The sequence below is a fragment of the Electrophorus electricus genome, chromosome 13 (assembly GCF_041902795.1).
Source record: "Electrophorus electricus isolate QZ-2024a chromosome 13, ASM4190279v1, whole genome shotgun sequence".
NCBI classification, from domain to species: domain Eukaryota; kingdom Metazoa; phylum Chordata; class Actinopteri; order Gymnotiformes; family Gymnotidae; genus Electrophorus; species Electrophorus electricus.
This window is the reverse complement of record NC_137509.1, coordinates 13,907,062-13,930,273: the sequence shown is the minus strand read 5'-3', so window position 1 is coordinate 13,930,273 and position 23,212 is coordinate 13,907,062. Positions and strand designations below refer to the sequence as shown.

The window sequence follows — 23,212 nt, the reverse complement described above, 5'->3', positions numbered from 1 at the left end:
ATAATATGAGTAACTTTATGCAGAATAGACATGCGTGGACATCAAAGATAGGAAAAAAAAAGATAAAGTATTCAGGTCTAAATTATTAAAGAGCTTCGGATAGCTAACTTGCTGTATGCAAATAGCCAATTTGTATTTCCATAATCTCTCTATTCATTTATCAATTTATCTATAGCCCGATTTAATATATAACATTTTCCTAATAGAAAGTCGCATTGGGCTATAGAGATGCAGTCAAAAAACAGCACAGCAGACGGCACATAGATATTGGTGGATAGCCCTTCTGGCTTTTATTTGAAATGTCAAATTTACTCATTGTAGATTATGAGAAAAACGCATGTATTTACGTTACTTTTTAGCATATACAGGAAATAACATTAGGTGTAAACAAACAACAAATGAGGATGAGTAAGACATCCCTGATTGTAGTGCACGTACAGGTAGGTATAATTAAGGGGTGGAATGAAAGTTTAGTAAATAACTGTCATAGCCCTAGTGTTCTCCATCAAGAAACTAACAGGTACAAATCACTTTATTCATTAATGCGGGTAGAAATTCCACATAAGTAGAACTACAATTTTAGCCCTCAACTTAATCTCCAATGCTACATAGGTATAGCATTCATACAGACAACCCACAGAGCCTCACTACACAAAACACAACCCCTATTGGTATATAATAAAGTACACTAGCTAATATCCACAACAAATGTGAAGAAGAGCTACACTTGTTAAGACAGATAGTTTAAATAGTAGAAAAGATGACTGAAACAGTGCTGGTGAGCATATACAGATTTGGATCATTATCACCAGGTGTAGTCGACTGTATATGCTACTAAAGAATACAGCATGTAGGATTATTGTGTTACTTCCCTCAAAGGCCAACACCTTTCAAACAGTTTTCGTAGAGTTCACACAAGTGAATGCAGATATCACCTAAATATGTCACCTGAAGCAACGGGCACTTCAGTATGTAAGCAGAAATCAACATTCCCAAACGAGGCTGTGTTTAGAATTAGAATTAGCAGCTATAATCAGTACCTGATGTAAAAGCCATAGTCAATGCACAGTATAAAGGTTTTGTTTTTGTTTTGTCATAATTTGTTTACTGTATAGCAGTTTTAGTTTTCTGTATAAGACTTCATTAATGTATGATAACCTGATAAGCATAGAATTTTAATGATCTTTTAAAAAAAACTACACTTAAGGTGTTGAACTGCATTTCCCATGAACCTTCACTGCGATGTAAAGCTACTGTAGAATACGGTAAGGCTGTGGGTCTCTTGGGGTATGTATGCAGTCATGTAGATCACACATCTCCATCCTCAATTCGGGCTACCTGTCTCTCCAGTACGTCAATTCTATGACCCTGAGCTAACACCAGAGCACGAAGAGCCCGGATTTCTGTCAAAATGTCAGCAAGCTGGTCATCCTGTGGAAAGAGCCGGGAAGACAAAGACAGAGTTGCCTGTAAGCACCAAAACAATCTGAATTTCCTAAAACAAGATGCCCATATTCCCGCCCATATTCCTGTAACCTACGTTGGGTCCTTACCTCTTTTTTCCCTCTTTCCACTGCTCCTTCGGTTTCCCTCCCAACTTGCACCTGTTCCATCCCTTCATTTTCTGTTTCGATGGCAGCATTGCTTTGTCCGATACCGGAGGAGTTAGCCGAGTTGCTCTGAGGCTGCTGTTTGGGTCTACCGCGGAGTGTACTGCATTTGGATGGTGGAGCCACATAGCCTCCACTCATGGAGACCAAGACTGGAGGAGCATCCTGTCCTGCTATCCAGTCTTCAGCCAGAAGGGAGGGCTCTGATCCTGCCGTGTCAGGGTACAAGTCCCCCTGGAACAGGTCTGACTGGGGGCCAGTTACAGAACAGGTACATTCTGGTTGTGTAGTAGTTACATATATACATGCACTGTAAGTGAGATGGTAATTATATAATTTCTGGGAAATATGTCTAAGCATGTCACATCTATGCTAGCTGTCAATGTGACACAATACATATTTAAAAAATCCCTATGTAAGTAAATGTATATGGTCTATTCCTCCCCAGGACAAAGTATGAAACAGCTTTTATCCAAAAGCTGGAAACTGGGTTTACCTTTCTTGGCACAGTCATAGAAATAGGCTCCACCTTCCTCTCGTGGAGCTTATAGAACCTGGCAGGGAACCAAACAAATTAAAAATTATGAAGTCCTTTAAATAAGTAAAATGCCCACAACAGCAGGGCATTGACTTTATAATTACTGCGCTGTGTTCTTTGTTTTTCTGCCATTTTACTGAATTATATGTCCAGAGGAAATATTGACCTGGCTATCTCGCACTTGTTAACATCCACTCCTCTCTTGCTGAGGAAGCCTGCCCCTCTCTGAGGTTCCTTACTGCTATAGAGACTGAGGAAGTGGACGTAGGGTGACTCGTCAGTTACCTCAAAGTAGCGAATAGTGCAGTCCCCCTGTGAGACAAATTATCACGAATAAAGAAAATATAACTTTTAGAGACTGGAACTGTAACTCACAGAAATAAGAGGTGTAAGTAAATTAGAATTAGGACTTTATGTATCCTTCTAAACATGAATCATATAGGTCTTTTAAAATTATTTACTTACACATCGGCTATTGCAAGTTGTACACACGTTGTAACAATTGGCTCCCGTTAAGTCAGCAATTGGAATATTACAGCCTAGATTAAAAGTAATAGTGCAGGTCTGGGAAGTTTTACCTTTCCACAGAGGTAGACCATGTTAGTGTCCGGGTCATAAAAAGGAAGTAGAACTCCATTACTGGTGTCTATTTCCTGAACAGCCATTGGCTCGGAGAGATCTCTCTAATAATTAGTCACAAACACCAAACAGAGAACAAAATAAGAGCGATAATGTTCATTACTGGCATTTCAGTAAATGGACACGTAATATATGATATACTAATTCCTTATCTGAGATAAGCATGTCTAGCACATAGACTGAACCTCAAATTTATATCATTGCATCATGTACCATCTATGCTTCCTGATTTCCCATCAGATGATAGCATACATTTTGGCAATATTTAAAAGAGCATGTCTATCTCAGTAACAGAAAATAGCAAAGAGGTCTCAGCAGATAAACCTCACCAGCCCTGTTTCAAAGGGTGATGAAAACATTAGTGATGAGAATACCATGGATCTGCAACCAATGAAAAACTCACATGAAAGTGGGCCATTAAAAATCCTGAGATGAAAATAATATTTCCAGTGCACAGAGCCAATGTATCCGCGGTCACCATGGAGGTGACAAAAAAATTGAGTGTGGCAGGAAGAACATGATCAACAAGAAGATGAAAACCATTGACGAGATAAAGGGATATTTTCTGTTCATTGATGACTATTTGGAAATTCTTGAGCGTGATGTAGCTGTAGAGGGTACTGGTGATCTTAAACACCTTAAAATGAATCCAGGCTCTGATGGCAACATGGGTAGGACAGCAAAAGGCATCGACCATCTTTTTAATGGTATGGTCATGGTGGCAAACTGTCAACCACCATCACGGTTTTCACAAGAAATGAGGAGACCTCAGTCACTGGGGGCGACAGGGAGATTCCACACTCACTTTCAAAAGAGGGGAAAGTAGGTAAGGTTTGCACTAGCCCAAAACAGCCAACCGCAGTTTTGAATCACGCACGGCTGCCGATGGTCTCTGATCTTCTGAAATCCCCAGCAACTGCACCATCTTTTCCTGTACTATGCATACGTCCAGAAGCAGTACTTCTATCCAAATATATCCACAATATTTTTGACAGTTATTTGGTGATAGACAGTAAGACTACAGTGTCGGGTTTACAACGTTACATTGAATGTTAATGTCATTGTCAAATAAATGAAGAGAATGTTCTTCTGTGTGCTTTCACCTGGGAAACTGGAAGATCTGCCATGTCACCCAGCCTGTATCAACTGCTATTTTATTTGTTTTTTTCTTCCTAAATACCAAGATTTTAACTTTTTTCACTATAATGTTAATGTTATCTCCTCTTACTGTATCCCAGAGGGCTAGCTGCCTCTCACTCATGCGGCTAAAGCCAGTTGTCAGGATCTTTCCGTCAGCCAGGAAAACAGCCCTCATTGGCCTGGTACCCTCATGGGCCTTGTCCCTCATCTGGAGTGTGGGGAGGTGAGACAACAATTCACAACTCTCAGAAATCATTACACAACCATACAAAATTGATCGGACTGGCAGGAAATATGCACAAAACTGCTAGGGTTGAGTCAGTTGTAGTAATATAGGCAATTCATAAACTAGGTCATACTGAGATTTGGACTGGATAATTCCCAGGATCTGTAATTCCCACTGTAAATCTACACTGCTTTATCTACACCTGCAGTAGCCCTCTGGAGTCACTGATCAGGTCGGTGTGATCAAATCACATGACTGGGTCAAGGTGTCACAGCGTAAAACCACAGTCAAGCTGAACATTGCTGTCAACTTGCGTTGAAAGTACTGACATGAAATGTCAATCTAATTTTTTTTTTTTTTTATGTTGGCAGACTACGTATAAACTATATACAGTGAAATAGTCATATATAGTTTGATTTTATCTCTTTCACATTTACGTACATTTGCAAGCGGTGTTTTCATTTTCAGCCTTTAAAATGTTTCACTGAGTATGTTTGTGTTTTATAGTTAAAAAACCCCCCATAATTTTTCAAATAAAATTGAATGTGTTTTTGGGTCCACCATGTTGATAAAGTATGTCAAAGTGAAACAATAACCCATCTACATCAGGTTATGCAGGTGGTGATGTTCTCATATAAAGAAACCAAACATCGGCACAGTTAACATTATTTAAGGTGCTATATAAAGATGATTTAAAGCGGTTTATAAAGACAAACTCAGAAGTATTCAAAAAGGCCAAAATAGCCCAAGATTTCTAAGGGTTGAGGTGACCTTAAGGACAGTTCCACGTCGAGGGTCGATGACGCGGAGAGTTTTGTCCTTGCAGGTGGTGCACATCACACTGCCCTCTCTGCTCCAGCTCACACTGTAGATCAGGTCTGGATGGATGTCACTCAGCTGATACACCAACTCACCCGTTCCGACGTCCCACACACACAAGACATTATCACACCCTGGAAAATACACATGGCCACAAGAACCTGAATATGAAACTGAAATGCATAAAGAGTGATGAGCATTTAGATATGAAATATGTAAACAAGCCTCAAACATTCCCATTTTCTAAATGACCTGGCCCATGCAAAGCAGATCCAGTAGGGCCTTTTGTCCACCTAGCAAATGCGGCACTATCACCTGGATGGATGTAATGACTGTAGTGGGATTTGGGAAAGGGGCAGAATGCAAATATTTGCCACTAGCAAGCAAGTCCATTTAGAGACTTGAGGTAGGAGTCACTGGTTTCTGCCTTTGCATGAAGTGTGCGCCACCAGCTGGACACGTTCCACCCACAAATGAAATTACTCAGTCTATTCTCTACATTCTAAAGATGTACTGCACCATTATAACCACATTTTAACTAAACTATGTAAAGTTCATTATTTGAACAAACTAAATTTAGCATTTGAACAGTCCAAAGCTAGTATAATAAGAAAGGAATTAATCCAAGCATTTCATATGCATCTAGAGTAGGCTTTGTGACAACATCTTTTGTAAAAAAGCGCTACATAAATAATAAAAAAAAATTTTTTGAACACACACACACACACAAAATTGTTTTTGCACTTGGTCACAACATCCCTGTATATGTATTAATCATGTGTAAATACCTATATGTAATATGAATTCTCTAAGCCTAAACCTACATCTAGCCCTTACCTTCAGTAGCTATCTATTCCCTTTAAATTTTCAACTAAGGTTTACACATAGTACTCTGGTTTTTGTACAGAATTTGTATTCTGAAAATATACACACACTCATTACCTGCAGTCAGCAAGATGTTAAGGGCAGTTGGGTGCCAGGCCAGAATGCCCACTCTTTTACTGTGTCCCTCTAGAGTTACTGAGGCATCAGTTAGCGGTTCTGTGAGACCACCATCAGGAACCTGCCATATCTATCATCAGCAAAACACACAAAAATCTCAGACACCAAGAGTAAAACAAACAAATGCCTATAACAAATCACATAAGACATATTATTATTCAATATTCTCAGGTAAAATCAAGCTACTTATCAAAGTGAGTATTAACCAGCTTAATTTCTTCATTAGCTAACTGGGGAGTCATGATAAAAATATTTAGTCCTGAGAACTGGGAGCAAAGTCCAGTTTGGCTAAACAGGCAGTCTCATATTTACCCAACATCTCTCTTGGTTAATTCCTTGAATAAAACAAAGAAAAAAAATTAAGAGAAAGTCCTCTTAATTGAATTACATTTTTAAAAATCAGTCTAAAACTAAGAATAATATAATGAAATAATCCTCCAGAGTGTTATGATGAAATGATCTCTATCCTATCTAAGAATCTATGGCCAATAACAGTTTATGCTGAATGAGGGCTCAGTGGTGGTATGTGATAGATGACACCATGTCGGTTCAACCTCACTAAATCATCTCTGATGCCTTTTAAAAATCACTAAATTTGGTGATTGCTTCTTAATTAGTTGCTTCCTAATAACAACTGCAGTCACATGCACAATGACATACACACTCACATACAGTGTCACATACACAATCACATGCACAGGTTGATGTTGCTTGTCCCTTCTACACGGCTTTTTTTCAGAACTGTGCATGAGATTAAATGTGCTCTTCTAGTCTAGGCAATTTAGTAAGTGAATTAAAACTTTCTAACCAACTAATTCATAGCACAACTAGAATTAGTGTACAATTAGTGGACTATATGATACTGTATTCTTATTACTAGTTTCAAGAAAGGTATTTTAAACCTGTGTGTAGCCACCCAAATGAAGCATTTATTTGCACTCATAATATTCTATTATTATTCTACATGGAATGACAAGAATGCATTTTAAGTTCTGCATGTATAGCTGTGGTGCACCATAATTGTTTATCTTCTGCTTTGCACCCTGTGATTTGGTTTACCCAGGTATTATCTCAAACCACTGTGGGGATTAACATAACATAATTACACTTTCCTTCAGCTCTTTGATGGCTGAAACTTCCTTCTGTGTTTTGAAATAAAATAACAACTACACTAACCTTTATGGTCCAGTCCTCTGAGGATGACCACTACACTAACCTTTATGGTACAGTCCTCTGAGGCGCTGGCAATGACATTGTCATCGTGTGGACACCACTGAACATCAAGCACAGGAGCAGCATGGCCGCACACAGTTGGAGTGGACTGATCCACCCTTCCACTCTACAACAAAGGAAGACAACGTCTCGTGCAAAAACAACATCCCCGATTTAAAGAAACAAAAGATTCTGCACTGTTTCTACAGAACTGTTGCACTGTCTAGTTTTAAGGTGTTGCGAAACTATTTATTTTTGCTCAACAAACAGTAAAACCTTCAAAACCACTAAACTGTGGTGTTTTCTGACCTTTGTGAGCGGTAATACAAGAAAGGCTCCACCCCCTCCTGCCTCAATAATAACAGCCATGAATTTTGGATTGACTGCACATAGTGGGCCCTCCCATGTTACTCGCGTCACTCTGACGTCATCTAGACAATGCTCCGCCTTCCACGCCTGGGCGAACACATGCCGAAATTTACTTTGCCTAACCACGCCCCTCCTGAAAGACATGCCTGAAGAAAAGACAACAAAGAAATTTAAACAAATTGTCCTTCAAGAGATTAACTTTACTAATAAAAAAAGAAAGCTAGCAGAAGACCATGAACATTATGTAAATGAAGTGCATGGGGATTCGTTCCCACCTACGTTTGTTCATTAGGCAAGTTTGCGTTTTTAGATAAACGCGCTCAACAAACCGACATCCATTACCCTTTCACCCAATTAAACCGTTATTCAGTTGACCGACTAAAGACTTTTTACAGTGTTTGTGACAAGTGGCAAACTTTGAGAAACCATCAAACGGCATCCTGACAGTGCCTGTAGAGATACCATTCACCGCAGTGTAGTGGTAATTCCAGTAAACCCAGCTAGCAAGGACATTAAGAAAGCCCAGGTGTTGAGGACTGGGCTGAGAAACACTGGTCTATAGATAACCGACCTTTATAAAGTCTGGTCGTGTAAATTGAACCAAGATGAGAGTAATTTCTAGTGTAAAGTATTTTAGAAGTCTAAATGCTCGCATGCTCTCATATGTGTATGTAATCCAGACGGGGAATATGGCAAAGTTAAATTTAACACAAGGTTGATTTTTTTATCACAAGTTATCATAGATAAAATACATATTAAACATGTTGATGGATAAACGACAGTAATCTAGAAAGCGGTTGTTTTTCAAATAACAAACTTTACAACAAATTATAGCGCTATCAAAATAATCGCTCATCTCCCGAAAAACACAGACCAGTGCATGCGCAGCGTCCCATAATGGACCAGGGCAATTTTATTAGAAATGCAAATCTATTTTATATTCAAGTATTATTACTCTATTGCCACGGCACAGGGGCTTATTGTCACTTGGGAACGAGCCAAACGAATGGGCCATTCACGATTCCTGCGTGTGCAGCCGTCGAAAGCGCAGGATTTCCTCCACACAATGACGGACGGGATCTCCTTGCGCAGCCTACAGACAGCACGTCAACTGTGGCAAATGTGTGTGTAAAATTTGATTGAAAAGCAACAATAAACGCACACATTACACTCCCATTGGCATATAATGACTCGAAAACAAAGGGTATCCTATATGATACCGTATCTTTACAAATGACTGTAATGTGAGCGTGCGTTACAAGAGACATTCTATTAGGTTACTATACCTCGGTTTAAGTTTTGGTTTGCAAGAAAAAAAAACAGGAACGATGCCACATAAATGATCCCACACAAATAGTGAATTTATCCTTTCACGACGCACACTCTTTTATCGACGGCATATAATTTGCATAGCCAAGCCAGGTGGAAGAATTCTGTATGACCTACTGGAGCTTCGACTAATCCTTTATGTCACTAAACATAATTAGACCAATTTTTATTTCCTCTACTAATATTTCAAAAATAGCTAAATGTTTGGGGATAAAAAATAGAGATAAAGTGTAAGATACCGCAAAAAGAATAGATACAGTCTGCGTAGAGGAATCCTGAGAAAATGCCTAGAATTTAAGTACCCTAGTATGAAGCATCAAACGATAGAAGACAGCACAAAACGACCACCTGGAAGATTTTTTTTACGCATTAAAAGTCCCAGTCGTAGTTAGACTCCACGTCGGCAACCACAAACGAATATTACTGAACACATATTAATGTAAAAAAAAAAGACATCCGGGCACCATCAATTTGTTATGCTTTAGTTCTGTATCTGCATATATAATTGCAGCCCGGCTGGTGAATTGGGCCTGAGAATTAATGTAGCATACTTCCTGTGATTAGTCACTTGTTGCGGTGTTCACATTTTGTCTCATGTTTACAGTAAATTGAAATAATTTGTATATGTCACGTATTTGTCAATCTAGCAATCGAAAACACTGATAGATTGGTACATATCGCACTATTTGAATGGCAGAATACCTATAGCACAAATGTCGTCTCCTAATCTTAATTCAGACAGAAATTCAAAATAAAAGCCGCTCCTCAAATGGTTTATGGGCTGGTGGATTGGGAATGTTTAAAAAAAAAAAAAAAATACAAAAAACCCCCACCAGAATTAATGTATTTCTAAAACTCTGTGTTGTCAGTGGCCTTAATGGGATAAGATATATTTATAAGATATAAGATAAGATATAAGATATATTCATATTTCCCGCAGTGTTAGCCACAGATGAACAGAGACAATAATAATCTGTCAAGGCTACAATTTACAAAGGCACAGCACATATTTACATTTTACATTAGCAGTTTGCAATTACAATCACCATTCCCAAAAATCCCAGCACTATCCAGCAGTACAGAGGCCATGCTCAAGTAGACATTAGACTCTCTCTCACACCCATACACACACTTGTAAATTGACAGATAAATCCTGTCCTCATACTGATATAATACTTTTAACACATGCACTGAATATAGTTTTTGAAGGAAGGTCCATAATTGATCAAATTAACTTATAGGTTAATTGTCACAGTAAAGGTAGACCTCAAATATAGCAATTAATCTTTTAGATTTCCCCTTAAAAGCTATATATACTCAAGGCACATACATTCTTAAGGCAATTATCATGTATAAACTGTAAACTGAGAGGAAGCTGAGAAAACATACAAAGTGTTATCTTATTACAGTCAATAATACTTCATGTCAACCTTTACTGTGGCTTTTATTATATGGAGTAAAGAGAAGACAGTTTATTTAGATTCAACATATACAAAAATTCTGTATTTTTAAGATAAAAAAATCAATGTAAACAAATAAACAAATAAAAATCAGTGGAAGGAAATATCTTTTGTCCAAAAGTAGACATGTGACTTGAATCCTAAGGTTTCTTTTCTTTAACTTTATGCACAGTACCATTGAAAGAGGAACAGGAGGATTCACTTCTCCATTGTGGTCACAGACTACCATGTCACAAATGATCACAGATTTTCCATCTTTTCTTGAATTGTGACTTATGATAATATTCCTCCACAAGATGTAAGCGCTGACATGATACCTGTGATTGAAAGCACCAGTCACTGTGTTCAGCCCGAGATAACGCAGGTGTCATGCTTAATACCTCTGAATCCAAAGAAACATAAACACTCACTGCCTGCTTCTTTAGACACCCACCCTGCACCTTACACTCACTGGCCACTTTGTTAGATACAGCTATCATACAGGTGCATTTTACAGGTGTAGTTATTGATTCTATCCCAAAAGTTGCCACGCAGAATATATCAGCCACCCCCTGTTCTGTTCAGCCCTGGATGCTTTTTCTCTACATGACAGGATATTGTTTGGAGGGTGGGCTTTTCTCAGCAAAACAGTGACACTGACATGTTAATGGTATGGTAGTAGGTGAGTATACATTTATGGTATACATTTACCAGACACAGGGGTGTGGGTGTAAACATTTCGGTGTCAGTGCTGGGTGGAGAGTGGTCTGCCACCCAAAACATATGTAGTGAACATTTTTTTAAAATAAATAAATATTTCTAACAAAGTGTGTAGTGAGTGTATGCTTACACATGGTTCTGGTTTAACACAAAGTGCTAAAATTAACTTGCTATATTCATGGAGGAACTACACTTTGTCCTGTGGGTGATCCTACCATGTGGACTACTCACAGAAGAGCACCCAGCTTTTCTCGCTCGGCGAGTCTCATGTCTCTCCATCAGTGTTTTCCAGTGTCCAAAACCTTTTGGCTGTCCAGTGACCACTCTTGGATCCAGGGATGCTACCTGGTGCAGCGGAGCTGAGGGTCCGTAGCTCCTACACTATCTGAGGTTGGTGGTGGATTATACTCGGGTGGGCGGTGGTCAGCCGTGTGCTCTCCGGCGCCAGGAGGATGCTGTTGGGTTTTGACTTGGGCCACAGTGTGCCGTTGGTGTGCTCAAAGTGACTGGACATCGCCTCTGATATCTGGGAACTTGCCGTCTCACTGCCCGCGTTATCCAGGCCATCCGCTTCCGTATGGCCACTGGGGACCCCTGAGTCCTCGTCAATTGGACTTATGTCCCCCTCCTCCTCGTCTGTAAGTGCTGGGTAGGTGGAGTTTAAGGGTGACTGAGGACACCTGCTGCCTGCTCTGCTACCCCCTCCCGAGTGCGGTCTGCCATCTGCTGGTAGGATCGCGCTACCATTGCGAGACCTGATACGTTCAACAGTCTGGTCCACTGGATAAGGAGAAGGCTGTAGAGCAGGGAGGAAGTGGCTGTCCTGAAAATAAATATGCAAAATGCATCATAAAAATGAGAGCTTTTGTAAAAATAACTAGAGAAACTGGAAATGGTATAATGAGCTGGGGAAACAACATACTCTATATACTCTAAAGCAGTAGAGAAACATCCAAAGGACTCTGTGTATTTGCAGTGCCCAGGAGCAGTCATAGCAAATGTCACATAGCATCACCCTTACCGGATGTATCAGTGATATGTGGCTGTTCCTCACATAAGACTCCACTTTCAGTCGATTGGCCTCTCGCTCGCTATCCCTCTCTCTGTCTACTGCTCGCTCCCTCCCTCGTCTGGACGTGTTGAAAATGGCTGGGCGACCCAGGGTATCCGTAGCGATTCCACCTAAAGTGGAACGACTGTCTCTAGACCGGGGTCGTTCCTGTGTGCCAGCATGTTCAAATGTGAAGGAGGGGGGATTTGCTTAAATAACCTTTGCCAACCAATATGAGAAATGGTATTTGAAAAAGAAATTAAAGCAGAACATTGAGAGCTCATCAAACCCACCAGTGAACTAAGACTGGTGCGTATAGTTCCTTCAACTCTTAGTGGCATGGTCTCAACTATCTGATAAGAAAGAGATGGACAGTAAAAACAGGAAGTTATGAAAAAAAATACACAACTGAATAATAAAGAACTGCTACTATATGTCTGTGTGTGTGTGTGTGTGTGTGTGTGTGTGTGTGTGTGTGTGTCTATATGTGTGTATGTGTGTTTTCATACCTGGTATTTATTATCTGTGCAAACTGAGCCTACTCTCCTTATTGAGGCCTGTCTGGATAGAGTGCATATTTCTTCCCTGAAAAAGGGAGAGAGGGGGAGAGAGATTCTTTATCTCATGTACAAATGCACGTCACTAATGATACTGGATAAAGTGTCTGATTTAGCAAAGCAAGCTATGAGAAACAGAAAATGGATGAGTTAGACATAGAGGTGTGGCAGGACCAAAATTGTCCCTGCAAAAAAACATTTACAATTTAAGATAGTGTGTACATACTAAAGCTTTGTAGTGTAACAGATAAAGAGCTTAGCGGATCTCCTTATCCAAGTTTCCTTACCTTTTCTCAATCAGCTCCATAGTCAGTTGTTTGTTCCTCTGTTTGTGATATCGGTTCACTGTCATGACTACAATCACTAGAACAAGTACCAGCACTCCAGCAGCTCCCCCAATGATGATGAGCAGGAGACTGTCCACGGATGTGGAACTCCCTTGTGACTCTGTTAAATCCACAGGCACATGCATCACACACACACACACACACACACACACACACACACACACACACACACACGTACATGAGCACGCATACACACACACACACACACACATGTACATGAGCACGCATACACACACACACACACACACACACACACACACACACACACGCACACACACACAGACACACACAGACACACACTCAAACACACGCACACACACACACACACAGACACACCCACTCAAACACACATACACCCACACAAATGCACAGACACCAGTCAGCTATCACATAGCCCTCTTCTGACTCATCTGAACAAATGAGTTTTCTGGAGAGATTATGCTTTGTGCATGTGCATAATATATGCACTAGGGGTCAGCAATGATAAGATCCTAAAATCCCTGGTCTGGCCAAACCAGAGGGCAGCAAAATGCAATCCAAAACATTATTTCATGTTACTACATGTTATATTGGAACTTGTTTATGTACAGTTCTGTAGGTATTTTAGCCAATATTTGTCTCCAGTTAAATTTTCTTGTGAATGGACAAAGCCTACATAATCAAAAGGGATAATTTAATCCCCCCCCACACACCTTCTATAGATATTTCCAAGTCAGCTTTCCCTGATCCCACTTCATTGGTGGCCACACATTGGTATGTTCCTTTGTCCGTCAATCGGAGTGGCCTGTTAAATAGCAGGATCTCGTTCTGCATGGTCACGCCCTCTGGTAGTCCTCCTTGCTTTCTGTGGGAGTGGAAAAAACATGGCTCTGTGCTTAACTGTAATTCACATAAACGTGAGGAAGAGACGTTACTCCCAGTTCAGAACTTATGACTGGCAATATGAAACCGTTGCCTAAACTTAACGTGTGGTGTCCTGTTGTTGACTTGCTGTAAATCCTAAGCAATGTATCTCTGTGCTCAGTTATACAGGAGCTTTAGGTCATGGATCTGAACAGCACTGTGGTCAGTTACTTTGTTATTAATCATAGGCTCCTATTAATTCATGAACAGTTAGTCAACAAAAATTGCACAAATTATTTTCAATCATATCAAGTTTGTATAGCCTCAGCAGTCACATCTCTCAAAACATACGGAGGTGCATTAGACATGTTTTAGATAAGACACCCAATCATTCTGCATAATGGCTGCGTGCAAAGTGCAGTATCCTGTCATGTTCACCTATCTGCCTGTCCTAATTCTTCACAGCTGTCCGTGGTCCGGATTAAATCAACCTTTGCTGACTGACACTCAAACCGATATAACTTGCTACAGCTACACACCGCCTTACCACTCATTCCCTACTCACCATCGACCGTTACCCAACTTTCTCATGACCCACTCCCTCCCTCGTGTGAAAATCTGCTCCTGACGGTTTCGCGCAAGCCGCAACACGATACCAGAACGCAGTTACTTCACTTGCTTTGCATTCACACCAAGCAGACATGGAACAGGTTCTCCCACTTAGGGCGCCTGCCAAAATGAGTACTGTGTGCGTGCGCGCACACGCGTGTGTGTGCGTGTGCCTGTAAAACAATGCTCAATATACAAGACTCAAACTACTTGAAGGTGTGTGCGTGCAACTCCTTCAAACACAAAATTAGGCACAACTAGTGAAATTACACTAATTCATGATTAAAGTGTTCCCTTTAAAACAAATCCCAACACGTGCATGGAGACTAATGGTTCATCTGGTAAACAGGTACATTGACGAGGGCGTGATAATGAACTTAGCTGATTGAATCACTGATGTACCACACCTTGAGACTGGATTACTGTGGCACGCAGGTAGATAGACAAACAGAAATACAAAAAGCAGCCTTACAAGTACAGAACCAAGCAGGTCTGTAGGTCTCTCTCAGTCTCTGACATTCACTGGCTGAATATCTGGACGCAGGTCAAACCTAGTCCGTGACTACTATCGATTTTTTAAATTTGGATTTTCCTTTAAAGGTTAAATGCAGTCTAGGTTAAACTGTTCTGTTTTATCACACTGGCTTCATTGTACAATTTACTATCTATATGATTTAGCAGTAATAGTTTTTAGTATCTATATGATATCTGTAATGGACAGATATCTATAATGAAATCTGGAAGCAAAATTACAATTACTAGTTTTTATTTTATATATGACTCTTAAACGTGTCACGTAACAAGGCTGTGGTTCAGATTCACCTAAACCACTGAATTATTAGGATGTACAGTTATGACTGTGATGTTGGCTTGATTTAACTCTCAAATAGTAAAATTTCATAGGGATAAAACCTTAAAGCAGTAAGAAAACACTGTGGATGATTTTGCTTGAGTAATTTAGCTATGTAGGCCAGTCGCCTGGTATGTCCATGATGGTGAAATGTCAGCTCCTTGTATTGGTCTTTTACAGTGGATAATTACTGCATGTTGTGCGGAAAAAGCTGTCATGTGAGAGTTTCTTTTTAAAGCATGGAGAATTCCAATAACTCCGAGTAGCTGAATTACAAGCAAACAAACAGAGAGTCGGGCAGGAAGGTGGCCAGAATGCTGACCAGGCTTACCTGGACCAGGTGAAATTGTGTGGTTTGGGGTTTCCTCCAGCATCACACTGGAGCGACATGCCCTGGAGTCCCACATACCAGTTCTTATCATAACCTGAAAGCACTGCATCTGGAGGGTCTAACACACACACACACACACAAACACACAGTGTGTCTTTCAATACTTAAAGCCTGCCCTTTTCATCTTAAGACCTTGTATTTGACTTTTTGATGAAAATGCTGCATGATGCTACTACCAACTTCACCATCCTGTGGTATAACAGATATAACAGTAAAAACTTAATACAAATAAAGATATGAGGCATTTCACCCTGGATTGCTAAAGTATTTCATTCAGCCTCTTCACACACACACCCTAAAAGTGCTTAGCTAACTTCTTAGAACTTAAAATGCTAAGACAATGAATCAGGCAGACACTGGGTAGTCATAGCACTGACACATGCATGAAATGAGTGCTATAGATCAGTCACCACAGATTACAGTAAACAGGCACAGGTAGGCAAAGGAAATGAGGGCATTTTCCCATTAGGTAAGTATGACATAAGCCACTCTCTGAGTTGCATATATTAAAATAAAAACAAAATTTTGAAAAAACATTTTGCCATGCTATTTAATAACAACATCCATGAAATGCTCAATCATGCTGGACTGACTGTGCCCAAATCTCAGCACATCCCAAATCTATATGTTAACCACAAAAATACAAAACAACAACAACAACAATAAAAACACCCCGACACAGAAAAACTCTGAACGTGTAGAACTCACAGTGGACCACGAGCTGGTTGCTGAGTCTCCGTGGGGTTGTCAGGGTCGGGTGCCACACCAGACAGTCCAGCTTGCGTCCGTTGAGGCTCCGCAGGGGGTGGAGGGAGAAGGTGATGGAGCTCACGCTGTTGTCCAGACTACGGTTCTGGCTGGTGCCCACCAGTTCGGTGTCCCACGAGAGGCCTGGCTGAGGCTTCGCAACGGAGCGGCACGTGGCCGCCGGTCGGAAAGTCTGTCCCTCCACTAGTGTAACAGGGTCCAGGGAGGAGATGGGGATGGCTGAGAGGAAAGGAAATATGGATGTATGAGACTTAGCACTGTAGTTTCATGTTATGTTATATTTAAAACTGGTGTCACTGTGTGGTAGGCACCCAACCGGAGGGACATGGCCAATGCCCCCTCGCCCAACACACACAAACACACACACACACACACACACACACACACACACACACACACACACACACACACACACACACACACACACACACACACACACACACACACACACACACACACACACACACACACCCCATACCTTCCCCGTTCCCAATTCTCTGATTAGTGATCATCTGCACCTGTCCCTTGTTTGTATTTTGCTTCTACTTAGGGACACTTGTCCAGTGTTGCGCATTGTTTCCTTGCTGCAGCATTCAAGACAGATGCTCCGAGGGTTACCTCTGCTCTGCTGCATCCACGCTATGCTTCAAGTTTTTCTGGAAGCGCAATTCCTACCTGTTTACCAACTCATCGACTTCGCCTTTGTTTCACCTTTGCTGCTATGGAGGATAAAGACACTCCAAAACATGCACTTGCATCTTGCTCCCTCTCAGTGCCCATCACAACTAGTCACTCAGTGAGGTGAGGATATTAATACAGCATGCGATTTAGGTAAAACTGCTTGCGCTTATATTGGCCCCACTGACTCCAATAAAGATCTTGACCTCCTCCAACCATATAAATTAAGCCATGTTGTGAGACTTTGAAAACTGATAGAAATCTTCCATTGGACTTCAGCAGGTATCTGTAGATGTCGCTGTGAAATCACACCTGCACGGTGACACCTCTAATAAAAATTTATAAAATTTGTTATATCCAAAACATGTCACAGAGACCACAGATTATGCCATACCTGGCATACACTCTGAGATTTACAGGATCAAACTATTACATCAAGAGAATTTAAAACAATTAGATGATGTATTTTTACCCAGTGTAAAAACGTTTTATTTTAATCCAGTTGTATCTTCTTCAAGGTAAATCTAGACTAACTGCAAATCCACTTTGAACTTTCTGCCACATGGCATTGTCAAACATCTAAAGAAGGTTTGAAACCGAATGCTAAAAACTGAGCTCTGCTATCGCACAATTCCGATGCCCAACTGGCTGGTACCATAACATAGACATAGTGGGGAGATATATCTTGCCCCACCCCAGTCAGGTTTGAAACTTCTGGTACTCCAGTCCAACTACCTGTAACATACAGCCAACCGTGAACACGAAGCACAACTGAAATTCGCACCTGGAGCAAGATGCGTTTCAGCATTGTGCATTGGGTTTTCTGCAGTGCTGTCTGCCACATCGACACATGCTTACTCTGCACGATGAGAGATATGTGTGCTGCGAAGTTTCCAAAGGGGAAGGTGATAATGTTGCAGCTGTAGGTACCCTCATCTGCGAGCCCTGTGTTCATGATGATGAGAGCAGAGTTTTTCATGGGGTCGCTGTCCTCGAACCGCACGTGGCCTATATACAAAGGTGATTCTGACACACAGGAGAAATGCATGAGAGTTCTACTAGTGAAAGGTAGAACACCAGTTCCAGAACAGGAAAGGGGTAACAGGAAATGTTCTGCCTCCTACACTGCACATGACATAATTATTATTGATGTATAACAAGAGTAGTCAAACTCTCATCAAACTTTGAGTCACCAAATGTACTAAACAGCATGGCTAGTAAGGAAAACTTGCTTAAGAGGTTTAGGGAATAGAGCCAAAGGGGTTTTGTGAAAGGCTTTTAGTGAAAGAAATGTGTGTGTGACAGAACACAGCATAGATAAAAATGGATGCTAGATATTCATCCTACCTAGCTGTCCATCTATGTGATGAGCTGTTATAATCTGCTCTTTGCTTCCATCTTGCTTTTCCCGATACCAGATGACCTGAACTTTCACCTCCTCATTTGATACCTGATACCGACAGGGAAGACGGGTCTCTCCTTCTGCTGAAGAAAATACAGTTGGAGATGAAGGCTCCACAAACTTCCCACCGTTTACACAGGCCACTAGTAGAGGGGAAGAGAGAAAAGACAGAGGGGCAGTGTGTCAATTATGGCACTGGAATGGATGTCAAAATGACTCTTATTTCAGAAGCACCAGTTGGACTCCTCATGCCCTATTTATTTATTGATTAAGATAGACCATGTCAACTGTCCATTACAAATACAAGGCAAAATAAGTTTTATGCGTCTTTTACCTAGCAATTACTTCTAACAGCACAAAATTACCACTGCGAAAACAAAACCACCAGGCTGGGAAATGAATTGATCAAATTCATGGATTATAAGGTCCGGCTGGTCTTGCTAAACACCGACTAAACCCCCTCAATTAACCGGTGGGTTGAGTCAGGTGTGTTTTAGCAGGGAAATCACCAAACCCTGCTGTACTCGGATCAGCCAGACATGGAGCTAGACAGCCCTGTTTGAACTGAACAGCACACGATCACCTGTAGGAACAACAAACAAAAGTAGAACCGCATGTCAAATGTTTCAGATGGAGACAGGTGGGGCTAACAGGGCGGAAGAATCAAGCAACGCCTAAAAAGAAGGTACAACAAAACAGGAGGAGAGAGCAAGCGTGATGGAGCAAATGTAGGAGAGAATGATAGAAAAACAGGAGTCTAGAAGAGGCTTTGTGGATGAAAGGTAGATATGCTGCTCAACTTGTTGCTCAGTGTGTCAACAGTAATTATCTCAGGGTGGCAAGAGTGCAAGTACATCCACCCCTGCGTGCACACACACACACACACACACACACACCCACACACAGACACACACACACACACACACATACACACACACAGACAAACACACACACACACACACACACACACACACACACACAGACACACACACACAGACACACACACACAGACACACACACAGACACACACAGACACAGACACCCACCCACACACACACACACACACACACACAGAGACACACACACACACACAGACACACACACACACAGAGACACACACACACACACACACACACACACAGACACACAGACACAGACACACACACACACACTGACACACACACAGACACACACACACACACAGACACACACACACACAGACAGACACACAGACACACACACACACACACACACACACACACAAACACAAACACACACACAAAAAAGAAAAATCTATGAATCTGTACTGATTTGCATGCATTAATCAAATTATTATATGCATAGCATATATAAAAACATACATTTTCATCCCTGTATCTATCACTTTTATGCAGTTTCTTCCAGAGTATGCACACTTACAGCATTTACAAGAGTTCCATGAGTATTTCATTAAAACATATTGTCTTTGCCAACACTACCTACAACCGAAATGCAGTTTTGCCATAGTGGGTAATCAAAGAGACACACCAGAGAGACACACGTCAGACTAAACTCAAAGCTTGAAAAGAAAATATTGCTTAACATATTCTTCATTCTCATATTACAAACATTACATCTCAAGTGACATACAGTACATAGGCTTCACTGTGATAAGTGTACAAGATGTGTAGATTGAACACTACATTAAAATCTAGTAAACAGGATTTTATATTGAACAATGGTAATTTACTGTACAGCAAATCCAAACTAACTTTATCAATGGGTCAATTTATATTATCTAGTTTGTGTTTTGTAACACTGTAATGACAAACATATATACTTAAAAATGTAAAAATAAATCTCAGGTGACATATGAAATAATGCAGGGAGTCAGTAACTATATTATAGTTTCACTTGATTTGCTCTATGAGCCTATGAACAGTCGGATATCTTCTGCATAAGTGAAGTAATGAAAGTATAAGTAGTTAAAGAACTCAAAAGACTGAAAAAAGACTTTGTTTTTCAGCTTGAACTAAAAAGAACCTTATAAATACCACTGAAAATGTTTTGTAGCCTAAGACTTACATTACACTTATAGTACATAAGACTGTATGTCCAGAGCTGAGCTGGGAAAATATCACAAAGGCCTATGTGTAAGATATGCAATTAAGATTACAGACACCCAGATAAAAGGACTGTTAAATATACAAAGTTTTAGCATAAAAAGAATCTGTTTTTTACATGTGTATACATACGCATACTTTGTCCAGATACACACACTTACTGTATTATTTTTTTCAAATAAAAGCTACATTAAAAAACAAACAAACAAGCAAACACACACACACACACACACACACACACACACACACACACACACACACACTTTCCCGTAATTGTGGGGATATTCCTCCCCAAATGGTGTTAAAGAAAAAAATACACACACACACCCTACAGTACTCCCAGATAAACACTCATATTTTCCCAAACAAATACTTCTGTGCGTGTGTTAGGGAGGGATATTCTACACATACAGGAGGCAAAGGAGGTGAATTTATCATAACCAGTTCTTCCTGAAATATCGGACAACTGTGAACGTGTTGTTGATGCTGCCAGTAACCAAGCCAAAAAACTTGAGCAACAAGCAAGAAATTCTTCAGAAAAATACACAGAAAATATACAAAAGTAATGCAAGAATTACTCACATAAATTGTAGATTATTAAAATCCTTGACCATTTTAACATTGACATCATTGTCCACGCGTGAATGCTGGGATTTTGATCCAAATATGAAGTTTAAAAGTGTGTTCAGATCAAGAACGTAACATAATCAGAAAAGGTGCTGTAGACCTGGTCGAAGCAGATCGTCCGAAATAAAAGAATCCCAATCTCTTGTTAGCTTCGTGTTGTTAAAATTTCCAGGCGTGTTTAGTAATGACCAAAAAGCAACAATAATAAAAATAAAAAAAACATGTCACCAAATTCCAGCCAAAGACTCTTATTTACCGCTATCCACAATGAACATTTGTTCTATGCAAATATTTTCAGTCTTTTGCGTGAGGTTAATTTGTTCCGCTTTTTTTTCTCGACAAAGGCGTGTTGATTATACCAGCATCACGGATACATTATATATATTAAATATTCTATCTATATATTGCGTTTTTCTCGCAGACACCTGTTAACGCGATTCAACTCCTTTACGCCACCGCGCGCACTGAGCGAGTCATCTTTCCAGTTCCCAGGAACTCAAGAGGAGTGTTTTAAGAAAGAGAGGGGAGTGATATTTAGATATCCTTTCGCTTGCTTTGATTTAATTATAAGTTGTGATTTATGTTTTACCCGTTACTACAGGCAATGGTTTAAATGTACTTCCTTTTTATAATTCCCTTTTTTGTGTACTTCTCTTTTATAACATTGTTTGGTTGTTTGTTTTCCTTACTGCTGATCTGTTTCGAAGCAAACATAATCCTCCCTTTGAAGATACCCAATTTCAGACAGTAACATTACATAAGAACGGATAATCAAACAGCAGAATTTCAATCTTCGTGCACACTACGCCGGCGTTGCCAACGCAAATGGAAAAGAATTATTTCTGCTTATGCGTTATTACTTTATTTTTCTGGAGAGGAAGTGTGTGCGCATCTGGTGACACGATTAGCCCGTAGCCGAACAGACACTCTAACCTGCAAACTTGTTCTCCATTAAAAGCAGTTAGAGCCTCGGGCAATGCCACAACATAAAGCAGATTATCTTTCCAAAGAGAAGCAATACCGAATGGCACCTCGACCTCTAAAACGGGAGTTTTTACATATCAGTACCGTGATTCCCGCAAATGTTTGATTCCTTGGGGTTTTATTTAAATATACTTCCAATTACCCTTAATGAGTTGCCCACCTCTGCGTGATGCGATAGTGCCACCAGGTGTCCAGGTTGGATAACCGTTCCATACGCAGACAGTCTACCGAGACCATACTACATACTAGTAATACTACTAGTACAAACTAATAGTTTCATACTACATACCACAACCGAGACATACAGACTAGAGTAGCTGTCATTAAAAAGTACACATGTACAACGTACAGCGCATGTTGTCTGTGTTCCGTTATATATATATATATATATATATATATATATATATATATATATATATATATATATATATATATATGATAGGTGTCAATGTCTAGTCGCTGTGGTCATTCGTTGCTGAATACTTTTAGAGCGTGTTAAAATGTTAAAGGAATATTTTGCTGGCATTTCAACTTCAGTTTTTACATTCGATGCCCATATATTTGCTTCGTTAGTGTTGCACTTTAGCTACGAGGCAATGCACACCTGAGGTCCTATAACCAACAAGCAGCACTGCGCAAATTACATGCAGAGATCGTCACAGTTCCATAAATCCACATCAAGTTAAATAATATCACTTACTTTTTGACACCACATACTTGTGTGATGCTACACGGCGAGTATAAGCTCACTATACTTATGAGATGTGTTAGTCATGCAATGCAAAATCAAATAAAATTAAGACATGTCTTACCTGGTTGATTACTTTTGGGGTAATGACACAAGCGTGGATTTTTTCCCCCCACCAAACTATTCATTTAATGAGCCTATGAGCTATCCCTAGAGGGCAGCAAAACCAAAGTTAGTTCATCTTTGAAACTGAAGCACACTACTGTTTTCTT

General features: G+C 40.3%; 2 protein-coding genes across 5 annotated transcripts; both read right to left on the bottom strand.

Annotated features, from left to right (window-relative positions):
* Positions 1-261: 261 nt before the first annotated feature.
* On the bottom strand, positions 262-9,644 carry coro1b (coronin, actin binding protein, 1B). 2 transcript variants are annotated; one of them, XM_027017261.3, is made up of 12 exons: positions 8,842-9,644; positions 7,496-7,701; positions 7,151-7,313; positions 6,287-6,309; positions 5,915-6,044; positions 4,925-5,106; positions 4,016-4,135; positions 2,727-2,831; positions 2,315-2,460; positions 2,107-2,164; positions 1,554-1,859; positions 262-1,431 (listed from the first exon to the last, which is right to left on the bottom strand). In XM_027017261.3, exons 2-12 carry the CDS (start codon positions 7,697-7,699, stop codon positions 1,309-1,311), a joined length of 1,560 nt encoding a protein of 519 aa, XP_026873062.2. In that variant the 5' UTR covers positions 7,700-7,701; positions 8,842-9,644; the 3' UTR covers positions 262-1,308. The 2 variants fall into 2 exon arrangements, with proteins under 2 accessions (XP_026873062.2, XP_026873063.2); XM_027017262.3 differs by lacking the exon at positions 6,287-6,309 and having other exon boundaries at positions 7,191-7,313.
* Positions 9,645-9,792: 148 nt separating this feature from the next.
* Positions 9,793-21,728, bottom strand: nectin4a (nectin cell adhesion molecule 4a). Of its 3 annotated transcripts, none has more exons than XM_081694878.1 (11): positions 21,224-21,728; positions 18,485-18,682; positions 17,996-18,163; positions 16,400-16,678; positions 15,632-15,749; positions 13,691-13,842; positions 12,939-13,098; positions 12,604-12,679; positions 12,388-12,447; positions 12,065-12,262; positions 9,793-11,866 (listed from the first exon to the last, which is right to left on the bottom strand). In XM_081694878.1, exons 1-11 carry the CDS (start codon positions 21,270-21,272, stop codon positions 11,420-11,422), a joined length of 1,905 nt encoding a protein of 634 aa, XP_081551004.1. In that variant the 5' UTR covers positions 21,273-21,728; the 3' UTR covers positions 9,793-11,419. The 3 variants fall into 3 exon arrangements, with proteins under 3 accessions (XP_081551004.1, XP_081551005.1, XP_081551006.1); XM_081694879.1 differs by having other exon boundaries at positions 17,996-18,082; XM_081694880.1 differs by having other exon boundaries at positions 18,485-18,619; positions 21,369-21,728.
* Between the last annotated feature and the right edge of the window lie 1,484 nt (positions 21,729-23,212).